Genomic DNA, 27,069 nt, shown 5'->3' on the forward strand with positions numbered 1-27,069 from the left:
AACAACAAGCAGTCAGCTTTCTCCTAGAATTGTGGGGTTCACTGACACTTCCCAGCTACTTTGAGCCTTTAACAGAAATGTCAAAGTTTGGCATTTAGAGAAATTTCTGGTGTGTTGTGTGAGGAGGATTGCAAGATAGCAGCATGAAACAGAAAACGGTAAATCAGAATACTGTTTCAGCAGAAACAGAGTTTTAAAAGTCCAATCCTGCTGTTGCTCTGACTTCTAAAAATTAGGGTAGTCTTAATTAGCATTCTGAAAATAGATGAGTTTTAAGAGATTAAAAGACATGGCTAAGGAATGGAAAAAATATACACACCTTACATTCTGTACCTTCAATACAAGAACTCAGAGTACTGGATAAAATTTTAAAACAATACATCTTGAAATTATATGAAGAAATACGCTATTTTGCGAATTTGATGATAACCTGAAAAAAAGCCATTACCATGATAGAAATAAGTGAGGCAACAAATCTGGTAAATTATGGAAACAGATTAGATATGTACATGTTGTAACACTGCAATCTGCTATGACATTCACAAGGATAAAAAACATTCACTGAGAATATAATAGTCAGGATTACTTACTAACAAACCTGAAATTAAGAAAAAATTTCCTCTGTTGGTGAATTACAATGGTCTATTACACTTTGATCTGAAGAATCTAGATGTAGAGTAACCATGGAATGATTCATAAGATTTAGATAAATTATAGTGAATAATTCCTAGGATTTAAAGTACGTAAATATGATTCAATTTAAATTGAGTATGGTATATGTGGACAATTAAAACCCTGAGAAACCTATGCAGGCCAGCCTATAAATCTTCATACTTATATGTTCAATATCTCACTTTTCCAAAGAAGATATGTTCATTTTTAGCAAGCAAGGTCATTGCCATTATACTTGGCTTTAGTAAAGAGGTTGCAAAGTAACAAATAAACAGGAGTCTGATCCCTGACTGGTACTTTTGTCACGTGTTTATTCAAAGATATCAAGGATATATTCACACATTTCAAGAAGAAAGGAGAGAAATTGTTGCCATTGATTCTGTCAGGTGAACACTTTATTTTGCCACTTAAAATGAAGTTCTTCTGAAAGATCACTTCTGCCACTCTTCCGCAAACAGCGAGACAGGAGCTGCTGTTTATCAGCTGACCTTGGAAGGGTCTTTTTCCAGCAGCAAAGCAGCTCATAGATCTGGTGTGTTAAATTATCAGGGCACTTCAGCCTAACAAGCTGAATTACGCTCCGCCGAACAGGTAAGCATAAAGCAAGCAATGATGTATTATCTTCTGCAAGCTCTTCTGCAAGCCAATATAGCAAATTGTCCCACAGGGCCTCTGAAGGACAAAACCCGGTATATTAAGAGTATTAGTCTTCTGCTACGTAAATATTTCTTTCTTTTGAAAAGCTTCCTAAAGCTGAAGGCCCAGTGGGTGAATTCCACAACTAAACAAGCTTTGGTTTTCACTTAATGGAAACATTATCACTGCTTTTTTCCAATGCAGTTTTTGGGAACTGCATAGTGACATGAAGTGAATTTAGTCAAGAGCAGATTCAGTAATGATCTATAACTTTTGGAGCTCTTAGAGAAAGCTAGCCATAAAATAAAGGGTTTAGGCATTTCCTATAACTGATACATCAGATATGCTGGAGATTTGCAGTGCAAATGGAATCTCCTTGCACAGAAAACTATGTGCATTCAAGCACCCACCACAGCATTATCTTACAGGAGCTTTTACATTTCGTGGTAAACAGATCTCTTTTTTTTTTTTTAATATCTTTTAACACTTTAACTACTTTGGTTATTGTACGGCGTTTTAAAATGGCAGTTACAGCTGAAAGAAATCTTAGCATTTAAAAAAGTAAATAGCAAATATTACTATTACTATTAATAATTATGTATGTGTTCTTACCTGATGAATCAGAAGCAATTATTTTTGTGCTTTGAGGACGGTTGATCAACTTTTCATGCTATCAAAGAAAATGTATTGAGGAAAGAGAAATGACTAATAAGTACAGAATGAGGCATAGGATATGGGAATGGATTGCAGTAAATCAGCATTTAACACTGGTTTTACCTACATAGAGGATTTTTGCCATTATTGAAAACTAGTTAACACAAGAAGCGTGTATAAATCAATATACAGGTATTAAAATAATTAAAGTAAGTCTGTTTATGCCAAATGAATGTTTATAAAATCTTATTAAAAATTTCATAATCCATGAAATTTTACAAATGTTTGATCAGTAGTATTATGTCATGACTGACGTATAGAAACTGATTGTATAGAAAATCTGTATGGAACCTTCCTTTGTAAATAAATGGATTCTTATTTTGAATACTGCAGTAACTTTGCCTTGCTTTCTCTGTGTTCTAATCACAACTGTTGGCATACCACAATATTTCCTGGGAAAACAGATTCTAAGGTATGCCATAGCTATTGTTAGGTCTAGAAATCTTATATGATTATAGCTATAGTTATTCATTTTACATAGTTCAAGTTTTAATTATAAATGACTTAAAATCATCAGAATGCGAAAGACAAGTTCCATTAGAAAGGGTAGAGTTTCTCCTCTTTATTCCTCTGAACACTGGAGAGAAAGCAAAAAATACTTGTCCTTTCTCCCTATGAGTGAGAAAGAAGTCTTGCAGGCTTCACTTTGTATAGAAGAAGAAATTACTTACATAAGCACTGAGCACAATAAGACATCAATTTCTATCAAGTGAAGTTCAGCTCTTTTTTTCATAGAATCATAGAATAACCAGGTTGGAAGAAACCCACTGGATCATCGAGTTCAACCATTGCTATCAAACACTAAACCATGCCCCTCAGCACCTCGTCCACCCGTGCCTTAAACACCTCCAGGGAAGGTGAATCAACCACCTCCCTGGGCAGCCTCTGCCAGTGCCCAATGACCCTTTCTGTGAAAAATTTTTTCCTAATGTCCAGCCTAAACCTCCCCTGGCAGCGCTTGAGGCCATTCCCTCTTGTCCTGTCCCCTGTCACTTGGGAGAAGCGGCCAGCACCCTCCTCTCTACAGCCTCCTTTCAGGTAGTTGTAGAGAGCCATGAAGTCTCCCCTCAGCCTCCTCTTCTCCAGGCTAAACAACCCCAGCTCTCTCAGCCTCTCCTCGTAAGACCCGTTCTCCAGCCCCTTCACCAGCTTTGTTGCTCTTCTCTGGACTCGCTCCAGAGCCTCAACATCCTTCTTGTGGTGAGGGGCCCAGAACTGAACACAGGATTCAAGGAGCGGTCTCACCAGTGCCGAGTACAGAGGGAGAATAACCTCCCTGGACCTGCTGGTCACGCCGTTTCTGATACAAGCCAAGATGCCATTGGCCTTGGCCACCTGGGCACACTGCTGGCTCATATTCAGTTTTTTGTTATAAGCTGTAATTGTCCTCTCGTAGTGCCCATGCTACTCCTATGACACACATTCAGTTGTATTACTTGTCTGTTTGTGCACAGTTTTCCCTGTGAGACTTGGTCCAAATTTATTCACTGAGCTGCTTTTTTCACCTGTGAATTAAGAGCATGTAACTCTGGCTGAATAAATTGCTCTCCTTTCCTGCAGGGTATACTGCAGGGTATACCCTTGCTAAGCTTATTTTAAATACTATATATATAGTTTGGTATTTGAAGTGTTTCATGTGTGCTAAGCTACACATCCAGAATATCAGTATAATCATAACTGTCACCTATTCAGCTGTGAATTAAACAACTTTTCATGAGGCTTGTACTTAGTCATCTTGGTAGGGGCTTTCAGCGTGCACAGAATGTACACAGTGTGCACTACTTGGCAGCGCAAAACCATCCTGTGTTGTACTGATTTTGAGATCTGAATCTGCCTTGCCTTGCGTGCTTCTACAGCAGTTCTGTCCTAGTGGGAAGATAGGAAAACGTGGCTAAAAAAAAAGCCCTCAAAATAAAGGGAATATAAAGCTCTTCCAGAAGGGGGCATTGTTTTTCTTCCAAGACTCAGCTTTCTCTGGCTTCATTTACTTACACATTTATATTTAAATTTATTTTCATTCATTAATGAGAATTTAGCACCTCAAAGGTCTCTATGAGAATTTCAAAGTTATTGTAGATGAACTCAATTACCCAGGCATTGACTTTAATCTGAACCCTTTATGCTACTTAACGTTAAAATAGTAGTAAATATGATAAGAATTGAAAATGAGTATTATCTAGAAACAGTATAATAATATACAATGCATTAGACCTAAAACATTAAATATGCTTTTAAAGATTAAATATCTGTGGTGAAGCGGTAAATTCACCCATGGTTCAGCTGCACTGGCATGTGGCCCCGCCGTTCTAGTTGACAGCGTAAGTAAAACACTCTTAGCAGTCAAAGTAGTTTTCCAGTCTGGAAGGCCCTTCAATTAGCTAAGCAACTGCCATTCTGAAGCAGAAGATCACATGCTGTTTTGCAGTTAGACCATCATTAGACATAAAACTTCAGCAGAACAGTAATTTGATAATGCTTGTCTATATTACAACAATCTCCTTTTGCAAAGCATTCTGATTTCAGCAGTAATACTGAGTGCTCTGTCAAATGGACCTCTCAGACATGACCAGACTCTAGGAGCATATCAAACAGGACAAATAGAAGAGGAGAAATTAACCTTTCAAACTCTTTAGCCAAGTTTTACATAAATACAACTGCTTTGAAATTAGTAGAAATATTACTGATACGCACGTACACACTTCTCTAATGCTGAGGAAATCAATAGGAATCGTTACTGAAGATTAGCTTACTTCTGTACAAGTGTAGCATGTTTGAACTAAAAACTGATGTGAATGGTTGCATAAAAAATAAACAAACACTGTTTTCACCACTGTCAGAAATATATTTGTAAGGCAGTAGATAATGTGGGCAAATACATATAATAATGGCTTATAATCTATATAGTTACTGTCTTGTCTGTCTTGTCTCCGCAATGCCAGAGAAATTTAGTTGGGGATTTTACAGAAATAATTGCAAATGCAGGCAGAATGGCTGACTTAAAAAGATTCCATCTGTCTTTGTCATAATCAAAATCAGGCATTGTGCATGGTTTTAACTTTATCATTTTGAAAAAAAAAAAAAAAAGCCAAAACTTCATTTCATTTTGCTCATAAAATTTCTATTGTTACTAGCAACACTAAGTGTTAGTGATACCTTATATTGAAACTAAGCTGCTAACATGGTTAAACTAAACTTAAGCTATTTATTAACACATCAAAGTAGTAGAAATATCGACAGTCTTTGCTGTTCTTACCTTGTACCTACTGTTATTTTGGGGATTTAATTCCCAAAGCATTAAAAGTTCTCCAAGCATACTGAAAGGAGTGAGAAGTCCATCAACGCTACAACTTAGAGTCAACTAATTCACAAGACATGAGCTTTACTGTGACAACTAGAATTATGTAAGCAACTGTCTATGTGATCAATACTATAAACAACCTGACACTATCAACTGGTCAGACATGAACACTGAGCATTGTGTTTTGATATGTTTCTGTGGCAGCTTAATCACTGTACTGTAATAGTACACATGGGATAGAAACTAGCAAAACTGAAGAATCCAAATCAGTGTAGGTCTATGTGCATGAATGTAGTCAGATAGTTGTAGGTGCTTTGGTGATATGTATTAACTTTGGCATTTGACTAATTGTGGACAGTGACAGTCTTGGGTCATATTATATGAACATTAACATAAGACTTGTTCTTCAATTAAGTGGTAAATATCAGTTGCATTTGACAGATGACTGATGTAGTTGTTTGTATAATTACTGCATTAAGTTTCTCCATAACTGTTTTCTCATCCAATTTTAACTATTTTCTTCTATTTATTTTATTCATTAGGAAGCCCACCTAAATGTGAGGATATATCCGATTCAAGTATGTTGACCATATCAAGGGTAGTAAAAGCAGGATAAAAGTTCTTATGTTCATTTTTACTGTCAGTGTTGCCATCACTGTTAATAATTCTAGAACACATAGTAAGATATGGTAAGTAATTAGAATTTCCTTTTCCTTGCTCTTGCATCTATTAACATCTGGATTTCTATATTTAATATATGGTTCTGTCTCCTTTCCAGTAAATTCATTTTCTAGCTTAAACACATTTATAACTGCTGCAAATATCTTATGAAAATGAGTTCACTTTTTGATTATTTTTGTATGTTAAAAGTATGCTCTTTTATATTACTGGTTATGCCTGCCATCCACCAACATAATTGTTCTGATATCCCATTAAATGGGATATAATAATTCCTTTTTCAGTTCCTCCATACTACTCATAAATGTATATAATACTACAGCTTCTATCAAAAATGCCTGAAGTGTTGTCATTAATGTATTGTCTCTCTACCTAGAACCACTCCATGTTTCTGACCACCTTCTTCCTTTCTTCTTCTTCCAAATCCTCTTTCTGAGTTCTGTGACCAGAACTGCAGAGTACAGTCATGACGTGGATGCCTCATAAATACATAATATAATCTTGTTTTAATTTATGTTCTATAATAATTTGGAACATTCTGTTTACCTTACTATTTGCTCCTGAAAGTTCTGAAAGTTTTCAGAGAGCTAAATGACCAAAGTTATTTTTTTTGAGTGTTAATAGGCAATTTGGAGTCTATCAGCATAAAATCAGATAAATACTTCTGCCCTAACAAAACACTTATTGATATCTAAATTATGTAGTTTATTTTCTAGTCACCTAGTACCATCATATTCTGCATTCTGAATGGTTTATTTCTCAGAACATTTTGTATTGTCATCAGACTTTTCAGAAGTTTCTGAAGAATGTGTTAGCATGGATCTGTGTGGGACTTTACTAGTAATCATCTTCCCTTTAGAAAGTCAATCACTTTTTCCTGTTCTTTTTTTCCTGTTTTCCTACTAGCAAAGAAGCCAAAAGATAATATTTTTTTTGCTGGGAGTTGGTTCAGTATGGAATTCAAGACCTACTTGGCTGGGAGAAGGTATGAAGAGCAAAATAGTAAACAACATTATAATGTTGTGTTAATGAATGTTACCTATCATTCAACAGTGGTGCATGCGAAGTTTCCATTTGCCTTGTGTATTCATATGCCAATAGTATTTGTTGTATTTATATAGGCTCTATTTAATTTAATAATTACACACTGAAATCAAATAATAATCTTTTATAATTCTCCAAAAAGATGATAACTGAACTACCTAAATTAATAAGCAATATTTCTTCTCTACTAAAAAAAACTGACTTAAAGTATTATCAATTTTTAATTATTATGCTGGATGGAAGTAAATGAAAAAGTAGAAGGGTTAACCAACTACAGCAAATTAAAACATTTTGTGTACTAAGATGACTTGCAATATAAGGGAAGATGTTATTTTGATGCTATTCTTCATCCTGTTGATAGGTATTTAATTCTTTGTAAGGCAGAAAATACAATTCACAGAATGAAAAAGCTACCAATAGCAAATATTTTCAAACATTTGGATAGCTTTTTTTGGCCTAATACTTGCATTTAATGAAGATTCTGATGCCTCTGAAATGCAACTCCAGAAACAAAAGAAAAATTATTGGCAAGATGCTGTAACACTGATTCTCTGAAATGGTATAATAACTCTGTCTCTCTAAGCAGACATTTTTATGCATCAAACTTGGATTCTCTGTGGTTGAACTGATCCAATTGAAGGTAGAGCCACTAGTAAAAAAACTGATGTAGAGAAAATATTTCCAAAGGTTATCACCATTCCTCAGGTTTAATTTAATTTCTAATTTACCAGCAACAAGCATGTATATAGTTCCTCTGTTTATTTCCATTTAAATGAGTAGCCTGTCTGAGTGCCAGTGTGTACCCACATATATTGTATATTCTTACACACTTAAACACACTGACCAGACTTCAAGATCTCAGCCAAACTGAGAAAAAGGAGATGTGGCCTTAAACGTAGTGGGAGAAAAGGAGTAGTCAGAATATTTGTTTTGAAAGGAATGATGCCAAGATTTTTTTTATACTTATTTTTTTAATCATCCCACTGGACCTCAAGAGTTTGCATTTCCCTCTCTGTGAATACTGCCCACGGAATGCTAGCTGTGTGGAAAAGTAAAGCGCTTCAAAGTATGTGATTCTTGAAATAAAACTTACCTTTTATATGGAGTTTGTCACTAAAACAGATACCCTACAAAATCTTGTGCATGTAACTGTTCTTAACTTACACTTGGGAGAGGTGAAATGAGAGAGAAACCAAGAGGGATGCTTATGAAATAAAAGATGAATTTGCAGGTGGTAGCTTAAGGAAAAGTTAAGCCAATAAAATTCAAAGAGAGAGACACGCTACTGCTTGTCACCAGAGATTTAGACTGTTACTGTGCATATTTTGATCTTAAAATGTATACAAATTTGATAGCAGTAGTCTAGCAGCAGCGTTTTGTACAATACAGGGTGCTGATACCTACCTTCCTTGAAAAGACTACACTGAAATTTCATTGCAGGAATATTAAAGATTAATTTGTGTAGGAATAGCTTTCACCAGAGATGGAGGCAAATTGCCCATATATCTGTATTGCAGAGGCTTATCAGGTATAATTGGAGAACCAGTTGATAGGAAAAAGACAGGTTACAAGACCCATTTAATGCTCCTATAATTTGCAGTTCTACACTCCCAAGACAAAGATACAAGTATATAACTGAAATGTTACTAATAATTTATCAGGGCTATACCATTTTGGGAAAGCTAAATATATTTTTTCCATGCTTGTGCTTGGATGAGGGTCCCTCCTACCTCCTAAGAGAAATTATGAGAGTGTTTGTGCATTGCTGATGCATCAGAATGGCTCCATCATTGACTCCTGGGTGTATCTGTAAAGTAAGACTCAGCAAGATCCTTCTGCCTAATAAATACATGGTAAGGGGAAAAGGGAGAGATCACTAACATTATCAAGTGAGAAACCCACCTTTGGTAATGTTAGGGCTAGTTTACATAGTGGAGACAAGTGTTGATATTCACCATATGGCAAGGGGTTTTCCCATTCTTTGGTTATCATCTCTCTGGTAATCTTATAAAACACTGCTGTTCCTTTGTAATGAGGTGAACTGTGGTTACCAAATTCATCCACTTCTTTAATGTGGAGGTCCAGCCTGGGTTTTCTTTGTAAGTGGAAAATCAGCCTGTGGAATTTTCCAAAATCTTTTCCATTCTCTGCAGTCCATACAAAAAAAAACAACAAAAAAAATTTTACTCTATGTTTAGATGTGTGACACCTAAAATAATTAATTAGGGTGAGTAAATTAGAGATTATCACACATTAATTTGTTTTTCTTTATCATTATTGTTACTTTATACTGAACATCTGAGATTCAAACGTTACTGCCAGCATGCTTCAGTAGTTGAAAGGTTTTCATAGTTTGCTGTCTTAGTCCCTGAACTGTTGGCATAAGGAATAAGTGGTGCAGGCTGTGGTACAAGTGGAAAAGTGAGGAACACAGAAAGGAATTAAGTACATAACAAAGAGGGAAATAAGAATAAAATGGTGTTGTGAATGGAATTAGAAGTATAGGCTTTCTGGTTTTACAAAATGGATGTCTATCTATCTGTAATAAGAAAATGAACAGGGGCGAAGAGGTAGTTGCATTGCTAGGATTTGTAAGTCAAATTTAATTGATACTTCTACAACAATGAATCTCTGCATGGAATTTTTGAGTCAGCTAATGGAAATGGCATAACCACACTCTCTCCTCACCTCAGTCAAAAGGTGCAACTCACGAAAATCAATTTTGCCCTGGATTTCAGTGTTTAATTTTGGTCAATTTAAGTGAATTTACACAGATAAAATAGCAGACTATTTCTTTGTATTTGTAATCTGTTCAATTCCTATCAAATATTCTTTATACGAAGAAGCCATTGATGGAATCCTGTCCTTTTGAAACAGAAGATAAAATATCAGGAACTTCTGAGTGACCAGGTTTCACAGAATGGCAGAGTTTGGAAGATATCTCTGAAGATCATCTTATCCAACCCTTCTTGTCCTAGCAGGGTCATCTAGAGCAGATTACTCAGGATCTTGTTCATCTAGTACATTTTATTTTTCAGTTACAGCACTTTCCCATGTAGTTCCATACACATATCATTTACCAGAAACAAAACACCACAATAACTAAATATGCTGTAACTAACCACAATCTATTAACATTTACATACAGTATTTCTGAACATCTGAGGTGACTGATGATGTTCATCCGGATGCATGAATTAATTACTTACCTGAAGCAAAAATATTGCCTCTAAATCTAAAATGAATCTGATCTCCTTCTTTTAATGAGAACTGCTGTGTAGGTTCTGGGGGACCAAAGTAGCCCTCTCCATGGAGATTTTGAAGTTCCCACATCAATTCTTTGGATGCAGATAGCAAAACTACGATTTTATATGGGTTTTCTCTTTTCTGATACAGTATCACATTAGCCATTGTGCTATAAACAGCTTCTTCGAGAGCTTGAGCAAAGAGGAGAAGATACGCATTTTCCAAGGTGAAGGAAAGACGAATGACAAAAAAGCTGTATTTAAAAAAAGACAAGGCAAGAAAATAAATAGCTCTATCTTTAATTGTTTTATCAACTGCAAAAAAATTTATTATGAAAAATAAAACAGGGATAAGTTTCCAGTGGACCTTTCGCTACCTCCTTTTCATTCTTGTTTCCAGCACATGAAAGTGTGGAAATTTGTCTCCTTCTGTGGTGTATATTGACTCTGCATCTATTAATTCAAATATACATATATTTTTTATGAAAGTAAAATAATATTTCCTAATAAGAAATTCCAAAGATTTTTACAGTTTTGTAGTTAAAGAGCTAAATCATAATTTCAAATTAACATTATTTTATGCATATCCTGTTCGCAAGTTTTGTATATGCTATATTGTATACAGTCTACAGACAAAAAAAAAATATTTTCTGTAGTTATGAGTAACAGATTTATGTGATCTTTTACTGCAAAGTGGAACAAAGAGATACTGGCAACTTAATAATTAATAGTGGAGGACTTCTTAACTCTACTAATTTCCATTGACCTGTGTAGTTGGAAGTAAATCTTTTATTAAATAAACTTTTATTAAATTATTCATACTTTACCTTTCTAAATGCTCATTTAGTTCAAATGATACAAGCCCATTCCGTGCGTTCTGGATAATAACCTCATCAAACACTTTCCACCCCTCTTCTTTGTTTCTGTGACCTAATAATTTCAAAGTATCACCGAGATTCTCCCCATTTTTTCTCACAGAAGCACTCACAGCCCTGGAAAGCCAAGGAATTATAGGAAAAAAACATAGTGAACAATAGATCCTGCAGAAAGAGTAAGCTTGTATTTGTAGATCTGTTCTCCCTTCCACTTTTCTTAATGATTACATATATTTTTCCCACCTTGCTAAAAGTCTGCATCTTGAACTATACTCTGGAGCATGTAAACGATAAAATTGTTCAGAGATTATTTTTTTCCAATTCTCCAGAAAAAGGGAAAAAATGGAAAAAGAAGGATTCCTATCTAAATGAAACTGGTTTGATCTATCACTTATAGCATGCACAGTAATTATTATAGATTGGGTTTGAGTCATCCATCAAGATTTACATTCTTTAGAAGTAGATATCTCCAACCCCCCCAGTCCATCTTTTCTTCCAGAAGCAAATATTAATCAATAACCACAAATTAATTTAGAAAATAAGACATGACTGCTATCCATTCTCTCTTTCAACAGAGAAAATAGAAGTAGCTTCTCTAAAAATCATGTGATTACTTTGATATCACACCCAGAATCAAGAAATTGTGATATGACATGCTCTGGCTAAGTTATCCAGATGAATGAAAAATGAGAGTATTTTTACAGAAAATCTCTCCTCTCACAACCACCTCTCTTAATAAATTCTTTAATATTGAATGTGAATAACCCATGCATTTCAAATACATGCACTTCTATATAAAGTCTAAAAAAGAAAATACTCCAGACAGGACAGTCTAAACATTTCCCAATCACAGAGCCTCAGACTATGTACAAACAGGAAAATGTTGGCATCATTTTCTAAAGAATTTGTATAGAAATACACAACCAAGTCTTGGTCTTTCCATGGATGTTTTTGACTAAGGATCAAGAGCCCTGTATACAGATGCTATGAGGGTACTGCCACAGAACAAAATGCTTCTGATCCAGGAAATACCTCAAAACTGACCTACTCCAAATCATTGTGTCAGAAATTTTGACTGAGGTAGCTATTGGAATGTGTAGAAGTAGAGACCAGAAAACTAAAAGGCCATGATAGTGAAACAACTAACTGGTAATATACTACTCAAAGCACCCATGAGATGCGCTAATTCTCTATGTTCAATGTTTGGCTTTGGTGAAAATGGTTGAACATTTCTTGCTGAAAAAAACACACATTTTTCATCCTGACTCATGCTAGAAATATAGTGGTCATCATATTTAAAAAGTTATACATCAAATGCTATATGAAGCTATAGCATGAGAATTGTGGAGATTTGCTGTAGTGTTTCTAACAATCTTTCTAAGTATAGAAGACTGTATTAAGGAACTAATATATTTTTAATACAGAAAATTATTAATCACCAACTTAAAATTAATTCATTTTGATGTTTTGAAAATTCTGAATTTATAGAGAAGTTTTTCTTACCGATTGTGGTATGCCGTAGCAACCCTCTTTACAGTAGCACTAATGGCTCTTATATGTTCTGTCTCATCTTGTCTTTTTTTTTCTGGGATTGGAGGACAGGGCAAAGTAATAGTGACTGAGCTGTTAAATGGTTGGGCTGAAGGATGCTGGACATAAACCAGTGCACTAGTAGATACCACTGAGTGGTACAAATCATGTCTTGCTTTCAGTGTTGAAACCAGTGATGGCTCGATTGGCTGAACCTAAATATGGAATGCAATAGTACAATTAATTTAAAAATTAATAAACCTTCTTTTATATGCCTGTTTTTTTACAAATTGATTTATCTTTTGGAATTGCATTAGACTATGGCAGAAGCTTTAGGCTCCTCTGTATAACCCAGGAACAACTCTACCAATGTATCAACACTTTATACAATGCACAACCAAGTGCTTGAAAGTCATGGAAAACTGGAACCTTTACTGACTAAAATACATTGATTGTTTTGTTCCTGCTTTGAGTTCGAGTTTTGAAACTCCTGAGCTCCCTTGGATTTTGATAACTGTCAAAGATTTTTCAAATCTATACTTTTTTCTCTGTTAATATTTGCTCCTCTGTACCTCAGAATCAATGTTTCTATGGAGGAAGGGACAAATACATTATAACTGAAGCAAATTCTGTGATTATTCTCAGACTAAGACTAAGAGCTAACAAATTCTCCTGTTGTACCATCTGGTACCAAAGATAGTCAGGTGAGAAAAATTGTTAACTTAAACATTGGCTGAAACAGCTGAAGTTTGGAGTTGATGCTTATGTCATTATTGAAAACAACTATATTTTCTGAAGTATGTCAAATAAAGGTAGGTGGTTCTTCTTTTCAGCTAGAGATATTGTTGCCTGCTGACGATAGTATGTGGTTTTAACAAAGCTGACAGGAAACCATTTGCTGTTTATACGGGATGTGGATTTGCAACAACTTTTCACACCTAACAAAGGAACAGGTTGCCCTTTAACATTATTGGCATCCTTACTTCAGAACTGATCAGATAACAGACTTGTGGAACAAATATCGCGTATTTCAAGCTCACCTTTAACTGCATGGGTGCTGGAGAACTGAATATTTCTGGATGGTAATAAAAAGAGATTCTAGAATCCATGCTCAGCTTTTGTGAGAGTCCTGTCTTTGGAACAGTAAATGTTTCTTTCTTTAAGCATGACAACACAGAAAAAACACCCAGCTGATAAATTTTCACTTCAGCAAATGTTTCCTGCATAAAGAGAACATGGAGTTATTGGGCATTGGAAGGAAAGGAAGATGTGTTCTGCAGTGGATTAGCATTTTGAAAAGGCAACACTGTTTATAAAGCAAGGTGTGAAATGAAAATAAATTAAATATTATTTCCACCTGGATGCCCACTTATCTTGTGATCTCCAGTCATCATGTGATGCCATTAATATTCCTTTGTAGGACCGGGGTGAAATGAAATAAGCTTGTAAACTGGGTGATGAATATGGCCCAATGTATTTTTTTGAGATGGAGTTTGAACTCATATGTACAGAACTGTATTGATTTTCTGTGATCTGAATGGAAAATAATTCCCCTTAAGTTTTACATTTATCAAATAATGCAATGTATTACACTTACTCACAAAAATCATGAACCATTACTCAGTCATTATTGTTGTGGGATCAAGCACTTGCCTTAATATTAGAAGTGAAAAAAAAGATCTTGTTAAATACTGGGTTTCAAATAGAATTAATTCTTGAGGTAGTAGGAAGAAAAGTTCAATTTGACCTCACGTAGTGGGCAATGTGGCTTAATAATGTCAACTTTACTCGCATAACTCCACAGAGGCTTAATTGGGAATCCAGAATGATGTTTTTACAGCCCTCAGATAAGAAGTTACCAACCTCATGGTTTCTTTGATATCTCTCCAAGGAAATAGGAGTTAAGTAGTTTGACTGAAAGTTCACATCGGTCACCTTCACCATAATCTCCCGATAATTTCCTCTGAAGCATGAAGTAAATGGGATGGCAATGTTGATGGGGAAAGGGATTGTTTTCTCATAATCAGAGCGTTCAATACTGATGACATTGCTGACCAGCTCCTCAGAATCATCCACCACCAAGGAACTAGCATCATTGACTATCTTACACTTCAGATTCTCCAGAGCAGTTGCAGGGGCTTTAATAAAACAAGCTACTTTGCATTCATTCTTCCCACTCTCTTCCACTAGAAATCTGGAGAAAAAGAATATATAAAATATTATTCTTTGTATTTCAGGTGGGGTCTTATATTTTTCATTAAATACTTTACTATAATGATGTTTTACATTGTAGCATAAGCAGATCATTCATAAAATATTTTTATGAATATATGGGAAAATCATGAAAATGCTTAACTTTAGCTTGTTTCAGAACAGCTTACAAATTATTATAAAACTGACTAATTAGGGTCCTTTCCTACTAATTTCCATTTCCTTTTCCTACTGATCACTGATTGGAATTACTGGCTTTACTGGCTGTGACTCAATATCTCTTCAGCATTAAAAAAAAGAAGGCAATCAAAGGCAATCAAATAGAAAGTTACAGTTCACTTTAGACCAAATGGAAGACTTTCATTGTGCATGCTTAAGTTGTAAACTACTATTATATGCATGTCTAGCAGTTCTTCAATACATGCATATTGAGTTTCTGGGCACACAGGCGTTTATATATATGCTAATAAGCAATGTTTATGTATATCTGGTCCCAAAAAGAATAGGTGCTTACTCTTTGCTCATCCAGTGCCTAGATTTTTGTACTTCTTCTATATCATTCACAGTAGGATTCACAGCAGTAAGATCACATGTTTGTGCTGAAGATGTGGATGTAATTAGATCATTCCTACACATCTCATGATTTGTTTTCAATTTACTGTCTTCCATTTGCTCTGTTAGTATACGTTCTTCACTTTCTACCCCCTTTGAATATACTTTGACTGCTGTATTTTTTTCATGCATGTCTATCAATGTCCCAGATAGAATGCCTTCCCCTTTGCTCTTAAGAGCATCTTGAAAAGCCAGTTCTGGAGACTTTTCAGTAACGGAGGTATCTCCATGAATTTTATCCTCTCCATTGCAATCTTTTTTCTCTGTGACAGAGTTCATGAGTAGTCTGCGTTCACCATCTTCCTTTTTCATTGGAAGTCCTCTGCTAAGGTCCTGTTCTCCAGCAGATTCCTTTTCAGCTAATGATGCAACAACGTCTTTTCCCACAGTTTTAGTTTCACTTTGCTGGATTTCATTAGCATTCTGACTTTCCTTCTTGTTCAGGGAAGGAGTTCTTTGGGACTGCTGACTGGGACTAGAAGATGCTTGCACAGAATCTGTTGCTTCTCCTTCAGAACACCACACATCTGTTTCTCTAGAAGCATTTTGAGCAGTCCGGATCTGAGAACCATCATCTTGTCTGCAGCTAGTGTCATAAAGTTTATTTTCTGACTCTTGAAGGTGTGAGACAGTATTTGTTAAATAACCCTTCACTTTCTGCAGACAATCTATAATTCCATTGTACTCTAAGGGAAAAAAAACAGGCGATTAATTGAATTTTGCTATGAAAGCTAGCAAAAACATCTGAAAATTCTTATACACATACCTAATGTATTCCATCCAATTCCATAGTGCCTTTCAATACATGAAACTCAATGTATTTCCTGGCTTTCCTTTAATTTATTTACATTTATTACTATTCCTTTTTTGCGTGAATTCCAGAAGAATTGGGTATGGACAATTTGTGTACTTGTCCAAGTATAACTTTGTATTTGTCGAAGTACTACTGTGGCAACTATAATAAATTCCGTTCTAGTGATCAGACATTAGCTAAATTGTCAGTGACAATAAATCTAAAGCATGGAACTGATAAACAATATGCTAATCAATTTGGGAAAAGCTTTAAAACTAAACATGAATTATATATATGAGGTCAGGCACATGCAGACACAAAGGAAAACCACAAGAAGACAAGACCTGTCTTCTTATTTAACAAGTTAAGAAAATCAACTACGTTCACCTTCAAAATAGTTCCCTTCTGAGCTGGCACACAGCTGCATAAGATGCTGCCAGTGTTCAAAAAAAATTCCACAGATCATTTTCTGAAAGGCTGTTGAGGATCTTAATTCATTGGTTTTGCTTTCACATCTTCTGCCCACAAAAAATTGGTTCCTTTGAGCACCGACTTGATATTGCAGAAGAGGGAGCCAGGTCTGGTGAACAGGGTGGGTGCTCAAGCACAGTGATATTAGCTAAAAACTGCTTCACAGACAAACTGTTGCGGGCTGGTGTACACCAACATTTTCTGAATGAGGGTAAGAAAATGTCTATATTTGAATATGTATCCACTCATATTGAGTGAAGCAATCAAGTTCAGCTTGTCTGTGACAGGTTAGAACATGGTCTATAGCCATCTCTTCGTCTCTCCCCTCTGCCTCTTTGCTCTTGAGCTACAGGGTTAGTGTTTTTTTTTTTTTTTGAGTCAGACCTGTTATTTTCTAAAAGTTAACATCCAGAAAGATTCTAATGCATGAGTCTCTAATCAAGCTGTTACACATGGGCTCAGTATTAAACATCTTCAGTAGATTTGAATTTTTGCTATGGACAATAACGACAACACAAAACCACCAGCACATACACAATACTGAAGTTTAGCAGTTTGTAGCATCCAGTTATCCAGTCGAGGTTGCTCTTGCACATAACTAAGACACTTGGTGAAGAAGAATGCACAAAAAGTACACAATCATTATGAGCCATTCATGTAAGATTTTATTTTTAAGCTATTTGTTTTACAATCCCTGATTATTCTTATTCAACATCTTTTCTTAGAAATCTTTCCAGATATTCCCTGTAAGGATTTCAGATATGTTACTTTTAATTCTCCTCTCATCTTATACTGTCAATCTCTATGACTGAAACTGCATCTTCATTATTTAGGTATATTGCAAACCTCTCAGAAAATTTCTGTTTGTTGCATGAGATCCTGGAAAACTTTATTTTGCAGGTTAAATTCAGTAAAAGTCAATGTGAATAAGAAAATTGTACAGCATGAAGCACTTACAATGGGCATAATGGACAGAGACACAAAAGGGAAGGACAATAGAATAGGCTGATACAAGTCTTATGGGAAACCACTGGCTTACCTGCACTTTTTTCAACAATGTCATATGAGGTAAATCAATATCTTAAGGTTTTCAGCTTGAAATATATTCTTTTCAAGTGAGAATGTCATTGCACATCAATGTGCGATATTATATCATCTAGACAGACCTTTTTCTTTAATCTCTATTTGCATATAGTGAATTTAAACCTACAAAGAGTACAGTTGATATTAAAGTGTTCTTCTTGTTGAACTTAGTCTAAAAATGATTCCTTTGCAATACTTTTGCAGATCCTAAATAACTTTTTTTTAATGGATTTTAACTACAGTTTGGAAAAAAAGGAAAAAAACCACTAGCAAACATATTTTTACTATATTTTTTTTCTATTAATAGTTCAGAGAAAAAGAAATGTTTTTCTAGGGGCACTTTTACAATAGCGAAGAACATTCATATAGTTTAACAGGGCTGAGAAATAAAACCAAAGGATTGGAAATAACAGCTTCATTTGCATAAGATATGTTAAAGACCATCTCCCAGCTATCTGCAAGGCAAAGTTCAAGCTTTGACAAAACTTTCAAATTTATCTGTTTCCTCCCTGAAAATTTGCATTCGCTAAGAAAAGCAAAACAAAAAAACCTGCAACAAATTATACGGGCCTTTTAACTTTCCTAAAATAAAATTTGAAGATAACAGTGTCATTTAAATCAATGACATTTTCCTATGCTGTGAATGTGACTTTTCTAATACTTAAGTGCTTAAAGCCAAGCAAAGACACAGCCTTGTAACTTTACACTACACAACTATCTCTCATTATAAGACAATTTTTCTGTTCTGTTAGAAGATTAACCTCAAAATAAACCTTTTGTGTTAACCTCTGCTACCATTGCTTTTGTAATACTTCGCTTTCTGTGCTTTTTTTGATAACATGGCTTTAGAATACAGTGACAGTTTAAGTGCAGCTGTCTTTAAACCTTTCTGCTGACTTTTATGGGTAAGTGTCAGATGAGGAAAAATAGCTTGTTGGAAGGAGAATGAGAGTGAATTCTTAGAAATCTGAAAAAATAAAATACAATAATCACATAGGCCATGAGGCCAACAGGGCAATGTTAGCTTGATCTTGGAGCCTGGAAGCAGATCCTTTTTCTACAACAAGGTTTTTTTGTTATTGCAGACACTTTATAAACCTGTAGAACAAAGACTCATAAACACAGGCAGAGCTAACAATTTCTGCCCGGAGCCTCTGTCTTTCTTTGTCGGTGCATCATGTTATTTGACCATTATTAAATGCAGAAATATTAGTTTTCTACTTCAATGAATGCTTGTTAAGATGTTATGAGGAAAGAGTTGTTTCATTCTTCATAAAATGATCTTGCTTCTTTTTTGAGGTATAAAATCTTATTTTTTCCTCATAGTAATTAACACCGTTGTAATGCCCACATCATTATTATAAATGCAAGAAATTAAATTCCATATGTTTACTTATGTACTAAGAAGGCAGAAATCTTTCTTATTTTTACTGACATAATTTAAAACATGTTAAAAGTTAAGAATGTTTTTACTGAGTTGTTACTTGTAGAGGACTGTATATTATATATATTGGGTTTACTTGGTGAGATGTTGGCAGTGGGGGCTGCAGAGGTGGCCTTCCCTGAGGAGAGGAGAGGAGAGGAGAGGGACAGTCTGCCCCGTGCTGGACACAGCCATTTCCAGCCAGCCTCACAGCAGATCCAGTGCAGGACTGAGCCTGTCAGCAAAGTTGGTGGCATCGCTATGAAAACATATCTAAGAAAGGGCAAGAACACCAGAGAACAGTGAGGAAAATTGTGAGAAACGGCAGACATCAAGGATGGAGAAGAAGGAGGGGAGGAGGTGCTCCAGGCACAGTGCAGAGATTCTCTTGTAGCCCATGGGATACTAGGCTGGAACAGACATCCACTCTGCAGCCTGTGGAAGACCCCACACTGGAACAGGTAGATATTCCCTGAAGGAATTGCAGCCCGTGGAGAGCCCAGCTTTTACTGAAAGGAAACGTGGACCACAGGAAGGACCCATGGTGGAGTGTGGAGAATTGTGAAGAGAATTGTGCCTCTACCTGGCAGAGGGGAGCTGTTATGGACTGACTCTTACGCATATTCCCCACCCCTCTGTGCTCCTTGGAAGAGGTAGGAGGTAGAGGATTTGGGAATGAAGGGGTGAAGGTGAGCCCAGAAAAGGAGGAGTGTGGGAAAGGTCTTATTTTAATTTTTTGTCTTTTTTTTTCTCACTATCCAAATCTGCTTCAACTGGCAATAAATTAAATTAAATTTTTCACTAAGTCAAGTCCACTGGCCCATGACGGTAAGTAGTAAGTGATTTCTTTGTCTTTATACTGACTTACGAACTTTTCCATCTCCTGCTCCATTGAGAAGGGGGAGTAAGTCACTGGATGGGCATCTGGTATCTGGCCAATATAAACCCACCAAAGTATAATATACATGAAATGTTGAAACAATTCTGTTTAGTAAATTTACTTCTAGATAGATATTTTTCTCACATAACAAGAATTAAGTCTCACGTTGAATCTAATGTAATAAACTCAAAACCAGTGTGATACAACTGTTGAAATATGAATTAATTTGGTCTAATAAATGAGCAAATACTGAAGTAGTAACAAATGACAAGTAAGGTACTGCAACATCATCACATGGCAGAACTTAGCATACAATTTACCCAGTCCATTCTGTTTACAGGTAGGTCCCTCCATACTTACCTGGAATTGCAGTCAATTCCTTGTGTTTTTCATGGAGAGCACTCAGCAAGAGGCAGGTGTCCTGAATATTTTCTGTAATGTTCTCCAGCTGCTGGCTGAGAGATCTGCTCAGCTCTTTTGTTAAAGAGATCAGTCTAAGAACATACTCCACTATATCTTCATTATCCAGATCGCTTTTGAGAAGCACATCTCTTGCTAGCAAGTTGAGGTGCCACAGTTTTTCCAGGAATTGGCCTGATTTGCCTGCAGGTACAATCCTGCCTTCAGCCATTTCCATCTTATGTTCAGAATATACTACTACAATTTTTTTTTTTTACTTCCATAAGTTGTGGTCCTTTGTTCAGATTACTACAGTGTTTAGTGTTTGTAGCCTAAACAGCATTTTAAAAAGTACTGTATTAGACAAACACTGACAAATCAAAATCTAGCTGAGGAACTCTGAGTTGATGTTGACTATTAAAAAGTTACTAGGTGATGGAAAGGAGTGGCTCTCTTTTAACTATAGGCAAGTATTGCCAAGCAATGCCAATGTACACCATGAACCTTTAAGGGAGATTTTGTAACTCATTTATGAAGCAGTGACTTAAATTTCAGAAGTTCTGAAAAATTTTTCACTTCAATGGCTAAAAATTATCAGTATCTATGAAATCAAGCTTAATAGTGAATTCGTAAATATATAGTCACCAACAATGAGGAGGTGTTTTCATTGCAAGCTAACTTTAAATGCTGTAGGTCACAACACAATTTTCTGATAACTGCATTTCACTTGTTCAGAGACATCAAATAGGTGGGTTAGTTTTAAAGTGCTCTGCAGTCTGGATGATGAATTTGAATTGTACTTGGGTTTCAGCAATACAAGAATCTATAAATCTAATTTTTATTAGATTTATTAATATTTATTAGCAATACATATTTAAAGAAACTTACAATGCTTTGTGGAATGTAGTTATATAACAGTAGTAGTAAAAAAAAAAGAAAAAGTGGTAACAGCTAAAATTTCAGATAATTAATGACTTAAATTTTGTTTGATGCTTTGGAAGTTGAGATGCAAGCATATGAGAAAAATATGAGCTCTCTAAACTTGACTGCAGCATCAAGAATTGACTATATGGGGTTCATGGGGAAAAAGTACTGTCCTTAAGAGTACTCCCATGAAAGTAAGTGGCAACCTGAGGGGAAGCAGGGCCAATGTCTGGCAGGGCTCCTGTGCTCTTCATTGCCTTCAGTGGGTGAAATCTGAGCACTGATACCTCAATGATATTACTTACTATTATTTCCATTTAATTGAAAAAGGTCAGGAACAGAACAATACAAGTGTTACCAGGACAGCAATGAAAACAAGTGGAGGAACAGCACTGGCATTCTGTTATTGATACGTGTTTGCTTCGTGCTGTGCTAGGAGGCAACAGGCTTGAAACCCTCATTAGCAGTTTAGTACTGGGCTAAATCTTGAGTGTCACATGCACCAAAATATTTTATAGTTTAAGAAACGTACTACACAAATTACTGGTACAGCAGCTTTCCTGGTAAATATTCCTTTTTATGGCATGCTGTAAATATAATTAATGCAGCTTTAAATAGCAATTAAAATGAGACTGTGATATAAAATCACATTGAAATTTGCATCTAAGCATTGTAAGAATAAGGTAAAGTCATCAGAGTGCTTTGAAGATTTACAGCACTGTATAAATGTTAAAATAGCAGTGAAAAAGATGAAGTGTCTTTAATCCAATGTATGAGATGGAAACAGCTGTAATTATTAAATTCAAAAGAAAGTTCCTTTTGATTCATTGTAGTTTGCTTGATTACACTGAAGGTGTACTGCATAGTTAACATAAAAACGTACATTAATCTTTAACCTATTTATAGTCCAGCCTCTCTGCATTTTCCCAAATTATTCCTAGTGTAAAGGGACTCTGAAAAGAATATACTTTTATGTACAGGAAGTGAAAAATGTCATGTTCCTACCTAGAAGTTTTGGGATGTGTGAGCTAAAAAGAAAAGAAGATTGGAAAAAACCTACTACTATATATTTATTGTATAGTATTGCATGGACTGTGTATATTTAGGTTATCTGATGATCAGCATTTGAAGGTCTTTATATTCAGCTATGCATGTAGCAAAACCATAGGTTTAGTTAAACAAAAGAGGGTTCCACACCCTATTTTAATTTCAGTCCCTGTGCTGGACTATGAAAACCTGTTATTTGTGATATTTTGCTGGTAATTCACTTTTTATTCTTAGTTGAAGAATGATAAGTTATGTAAGTTGAACTTTTTACACATTGATGTTGTTTAGTGGATAGTCTTATGATTTAAAGCTTGTGTTTATGTACCATACTGGCAAAATTCAGACTGCTTAACTATAAAGTCTTTAGGAACAATTAGACATTTTCTACTTGACACAAGCTCTTGCCCAAAGAGACTGAATTGTAGTAGTGGCTTTCAGGGCCCTGCATGCACCTATAGGTCTTTGTGGCCCAAACCAGCCTCACCTGGTGTGTGCAGGAGATCACCTGGGCCATGTCTGAGGATTTCTAAACACTGCAGACTGTAAAACTAAATGTTGCTAAAATTAGTCAAATATAATTGCAAAACATGAGGTGTAAAGAAAGTAGTGAGCATGATTCATTCAGAAATACTACAGAAAAGTGAGTGTATGTTCTCTGAAAATATATGACACTGTATTAACTTATAGTGCAGGGCATAGTGAAGAAAATAAGATACTGTAATAGATGAAAGACAAAGTCCTTTCAATGCAATATGGTAGAGAATCTAGTTCAAAGGTTGTTGAAATAATATTAAATGCTGTCAGGATGGAGTTTTACAATCACTTTAGGCTCGTCGTTTTGTGATGTTAAATTCAGCTTGGATTAGTTAACTGAGACAGTTTACTATGCAGCACACCAGCTGAGGAGTTTGAGACAGCAGGAATAAGTAGACTTGATAGGGGCAATATTACCTCAGTCTCCAGCAGACTCCACTTTGACAGTGAAAAGATAGTTTGATCTTTCAGCTTTTACTACAAAATCCAGAGCAGAAGAAAAAAAGACTCACACATACGCAAAAAGCCACACAAAGGAAACCAGTCCTGCAATATCATAGCAGAAGAAATTCACAGATTTGGTCACTGTGGATCCCCAGCCAAAACCAGGCCCCTATGCCTGGGTAGGTAATACAATATACAGGGAAGAAAATGAAAATAATTGAGACAATGTGCAAGAAATAAAAGTGCAAGAAAACTTGTGATAATTGATGAATTTTTACTAGATTTATCTTTTCAGGTCTTGAGTTGGTTTTTATTTATTTATTTTTGTGTGAAAGAACTAATAACAAAAGGCCTGTGCAGTCATACTCAGAGATTAGTTCTCCATTGAATTTTGCCTTTCTGAAGGGTGATCCTGCTCTTCAGCAAAGCTACATCAGAAAAAAAAAAAAAACAACAAAAAAACCCAACCAAACAACAAAAATAACCCCCAAAGTGTAAAACTGGCTCTATACTTGATTTTGTTTTGAAACAATTCCTGTTCCTGGATTACTTTCACTTTTAAATATATTCTAAGAATTCTTAAAAAACAGAACTTTTACTTTCATATTAAATAGAGGCCTTGGATAGAAGAGGAACAAGATATCAAATTTAGAAAAACAAGGACTGTGAGAATTGGTTGATGGGTTTTGCTGCAGCTGGTTTGTATGCTTTTGTGATGTGGATCTGTATCATGTCGGGAGATGGTGTGTGGACAATCTTCAGACATAATTGGATAACCTAAATAAATATTCTTTGAGAACTTACACCATTCTTTGTCTAAAATGTATACTGAAGGCAAATCCTGGCCAGCTTGCAGTAACGAAGGATGTGACTGTAACAGGAGTTTAGCTTGTTTATTAGTCAAAACAAGGACAGTTCCCCAGCAGGAACAAAGAGCAGACCTGAGCTCACCAAGAGGAGACAGTGATGAAGGAGATAAGATAAAGAGCATCAGAGGATTCTGAAGACACAAAGGAACTGTGATGTACATTTGAGAGTGGGTGATATGAGTTCTGTGCATGGTTAACCAATATTCCTCAAATACGTAACCAGAGTTTCTCAAAATCTGTATGAATATACATGTTTAACCAGTATAAAACTCCTGTAACCAGCCTTTGCAGTATGCCTTTTTTAGAAGGGCATCCAATTCAGCGCTGAATTGTAAAATAAAAATATTATCTTTGCTTTGAAGACTTTGTCCTTTTTAATATTTTAGCAGTGAATAAGTGTTTCTCACGAGGACCAAAGTACACATTTAAATTAAGTTACCATTTAGCAGATGTATCCTCATTTCAGAATACCTTAACACTGCTGCACAGCCGATAACAAAGGAAGTGGACTTTGCCTTGTTATGAAAAGAGATTAGATTGTATGATGCAGACCTAGTAAGTTCTATCTTTATATTCTATGTTTAATGCAAAGTTCAGTATGTGACAATAAAACCATTTTGTTACGTTTACTGATCTATTAATATTTGAAAATATGTGTAATTTTCCCTCTCCATCTCTGGTGTTCTAAGTCCCAAGCGAGAAAACAGGAACAGTGTAAGGAAAACAAAGTAAGTGGTGTAGATGTACAATGTCATAGAAATTATATTGTATGCTCATGTGAATGGTTCAACTAGCACTATACCATAGTGCTCAATGCTGGATGTTTTAAGAAAGTCATAATCCTCTTGAAATACATACTTACAAAATAATGTGTTTAGAAAAGGTGTATCTCTCCTACTGCAGTCACAGTACTTGACATTAAACCATCTTAACTATGAGTCAATGTGTACGAGCTCCACAGTAGGAAAGGCAAAGGTCCAGGGTGTAGGAGGGAAGAAAGACTGAGCCTGTGTGAAACCCCAGGGTGGGGCCACCTGTGAACCTACACTCACTTAAATGCAGCGTGGTGATCTTTGCTACAGTTTGCATTATATTTAAGTTAGCTTCTTTGGAGGTTTCAGGTAACCAATGTTGAGAAAAAAAGGCATGCTTGGCTATGCTGGGGTAGAGCTAATACACAGTACACGAGATGAGGGTGCTAACTGTGTTTTTCTCATCACTGAGTCTGACTTCTACCAAACTGCACGGGCACATCCTTTGATTAGCTTTGTGGTCTGGGGGTGAGAGGGAGGATCTTATATTCTCTGTGTGTTCTCTTTTAGTGTAATTGCTGATACCTATTTGTAAGTTGTTTAAATAATATTCCATAAGAAGAAATAATCATCTATGTACTGATTGAAGACAAAGAGATTGCTGACTGGGACTTCATGAGTCTTCATGTTTGGTGGGCAAGTTTCTCATCTTTAGAATGGCAAGAGGAACTTCCAGCCCATCTAATCTGTCCTTTACTACTTCAGTGTAGACATACAAAATATTGCAAGAATGTAGAAGATAAAAATATCAATGTAAATCCTTTCAAATCCATATATTATCCTATTTATGTTCTTCTGCAGGTGATAATCTTGACTTAGCTTAAAACCTGCTCTGCCTGAAATCCAGATCGCATTTCCTTTTTGTTAAAGAAATGAAATCCACTTTTATTGACGCTTCTCTTACAATGGACATTTCCTTGCAGGCGCAAGAGAAGTGATCTTTGATTACAAGTTAGTAAGAAAAAGTAGTCCTCCCCTAACCACTGAAATGCCCTAATCAGTTTTCATTTCAAATTTTTCGTGCCCATTTAGACGGTGCACTGTAGAAATGGCAATGAATGCTTTTGATGCACTAATTTAAACTAGAATTTCTTGTATTTTTAAATTAATTTCCTTTTAATTTTGTTCTGTATGCAAGGACTGTGAAGGCCTCCAGGATTTTGAACATTCGTAAACAAGTGATAAATTTTGTATTGCAGTAGCTGAACAAAGTATGCAACATGAATTCCACACCAGCGTGCTTAAAACAAAAAGATTTGGGCAAGGTTTTGGTCCTGCACAGGCTTTTTTACTTTGTGCATTAATTTGTGCATTTTACTTTGTGAATTACCTTGATTCAGGCCTTCGTGTGATATGCTGGCTTTCCAATTATTTTGTAAGGAAAGGGTAAGATTACCGCAACATCCCTGAAAACCTTGATTAACTGTTCACCTGGAGAAGATAATAATTGCCACAGCATCTCTGCTGTTTTGTCTCGTTTTAAAACATTAGGTTATAACCTAATTATAACCTTTGGGAAAAACTAATTTTTGGAAGAAAAATGCCTTTTGATGTGATCAGAAATAATATTTTGTAGTTACTAAACACGATTGATGTTGGTTTTATATTTGTGTTTAATTAGAAAAGAAAAAACAGTAAGCTCTTCTATCCAGTATTGAACTAACACTTATTTAATTGCAATTTTAATTAAATTTTAGAAAGGAACAGGCTGTAGAAACATGATATCAAAGTGTTGTTTTAACTTGATAGTATTTCTTTTCCTAACAACAAAGGCATAGTCTCAGTTATACTGCTGTCCTCAATAACGGAGTTAAACCTTCACTGTCCTTGGTACAAAGCAATCCTTGAAGGAAGTAAAACATTTTCTGAGTAGCA

General features: G+C 35.5%; 1 protein-coding gene across 1 annotated transcript; it reads right to left on the minus strand.

Annotated features, from left to right (window-relative positions):
* Positions 1-1,054: 1,054 nt before the first annotated feature.
* On the minus strand, positions 1,055-20,796 carry DTHD1 (death domain containing 1). The gene is made up of 10 exons (XM_069854905.1): positions 20,526-20,796; positions 15,418-16,201; positions 14,556-14,886; positions 13,733-13,912; positions 12,666-12,907; positions 11,115-11,279; positions 10,252-10,541; positions 8,945-9,189; positions 1,921-1,978; positions 1,055-1,344 (listed from the first exon to the last, which is right to left on the minus strand). The coding sequence occupies exons 1-10, from the start codon at positions 20,794-20,796 to the stop codon at positions 1,055-1,057; spliced, it is 2,856 nt and encodes a 951-aa protein (XP_069711006.1).
* Positions 20,797-27,069: the final 6,273 nt, after the last annotated feature.

The sequence above is a fragment of the Phaenicophaeus curvirostris genome, chromosome 4 (assembly GCF_032191515.1).
Source record: "Phaenicophaeus curvirostris isolate KB17595 chromosome 4, BPBGC_Pcur_1.0, whole genome shotgun sequence".
NCBI lineage: Eukaryota > Metazoa > Chordata > Aves > Cuculiformes > Cuculidae > Phaenicophaeus > Phaenicophaeus curvirostris.

Bases quoted from the DNA above. Each gene is read 5' to 3' on its own strand.
- DTHD1 (XM_069854905.1), bottom strand. From the start codon at position 20,796: ATGGCTGAAGGCAGGATTGTACCTGCAGGCAAATCAGGCCAATTCCTG. The intron at 9,190-10,251 runs GTAAGTAATTAA...TATGGACTGCAG, and splicing joins AGGCAATATTTTTGCTTCAG to AGAATGGAAAAGATTTTGGA. The intron at 1,979-8,944 runs GTGGGTTTCTCA...TTTCTTTGATAG, and splicing joins TAGCCCTAACATTACCAAAG to CATGAAAAGTTGATCAACCG.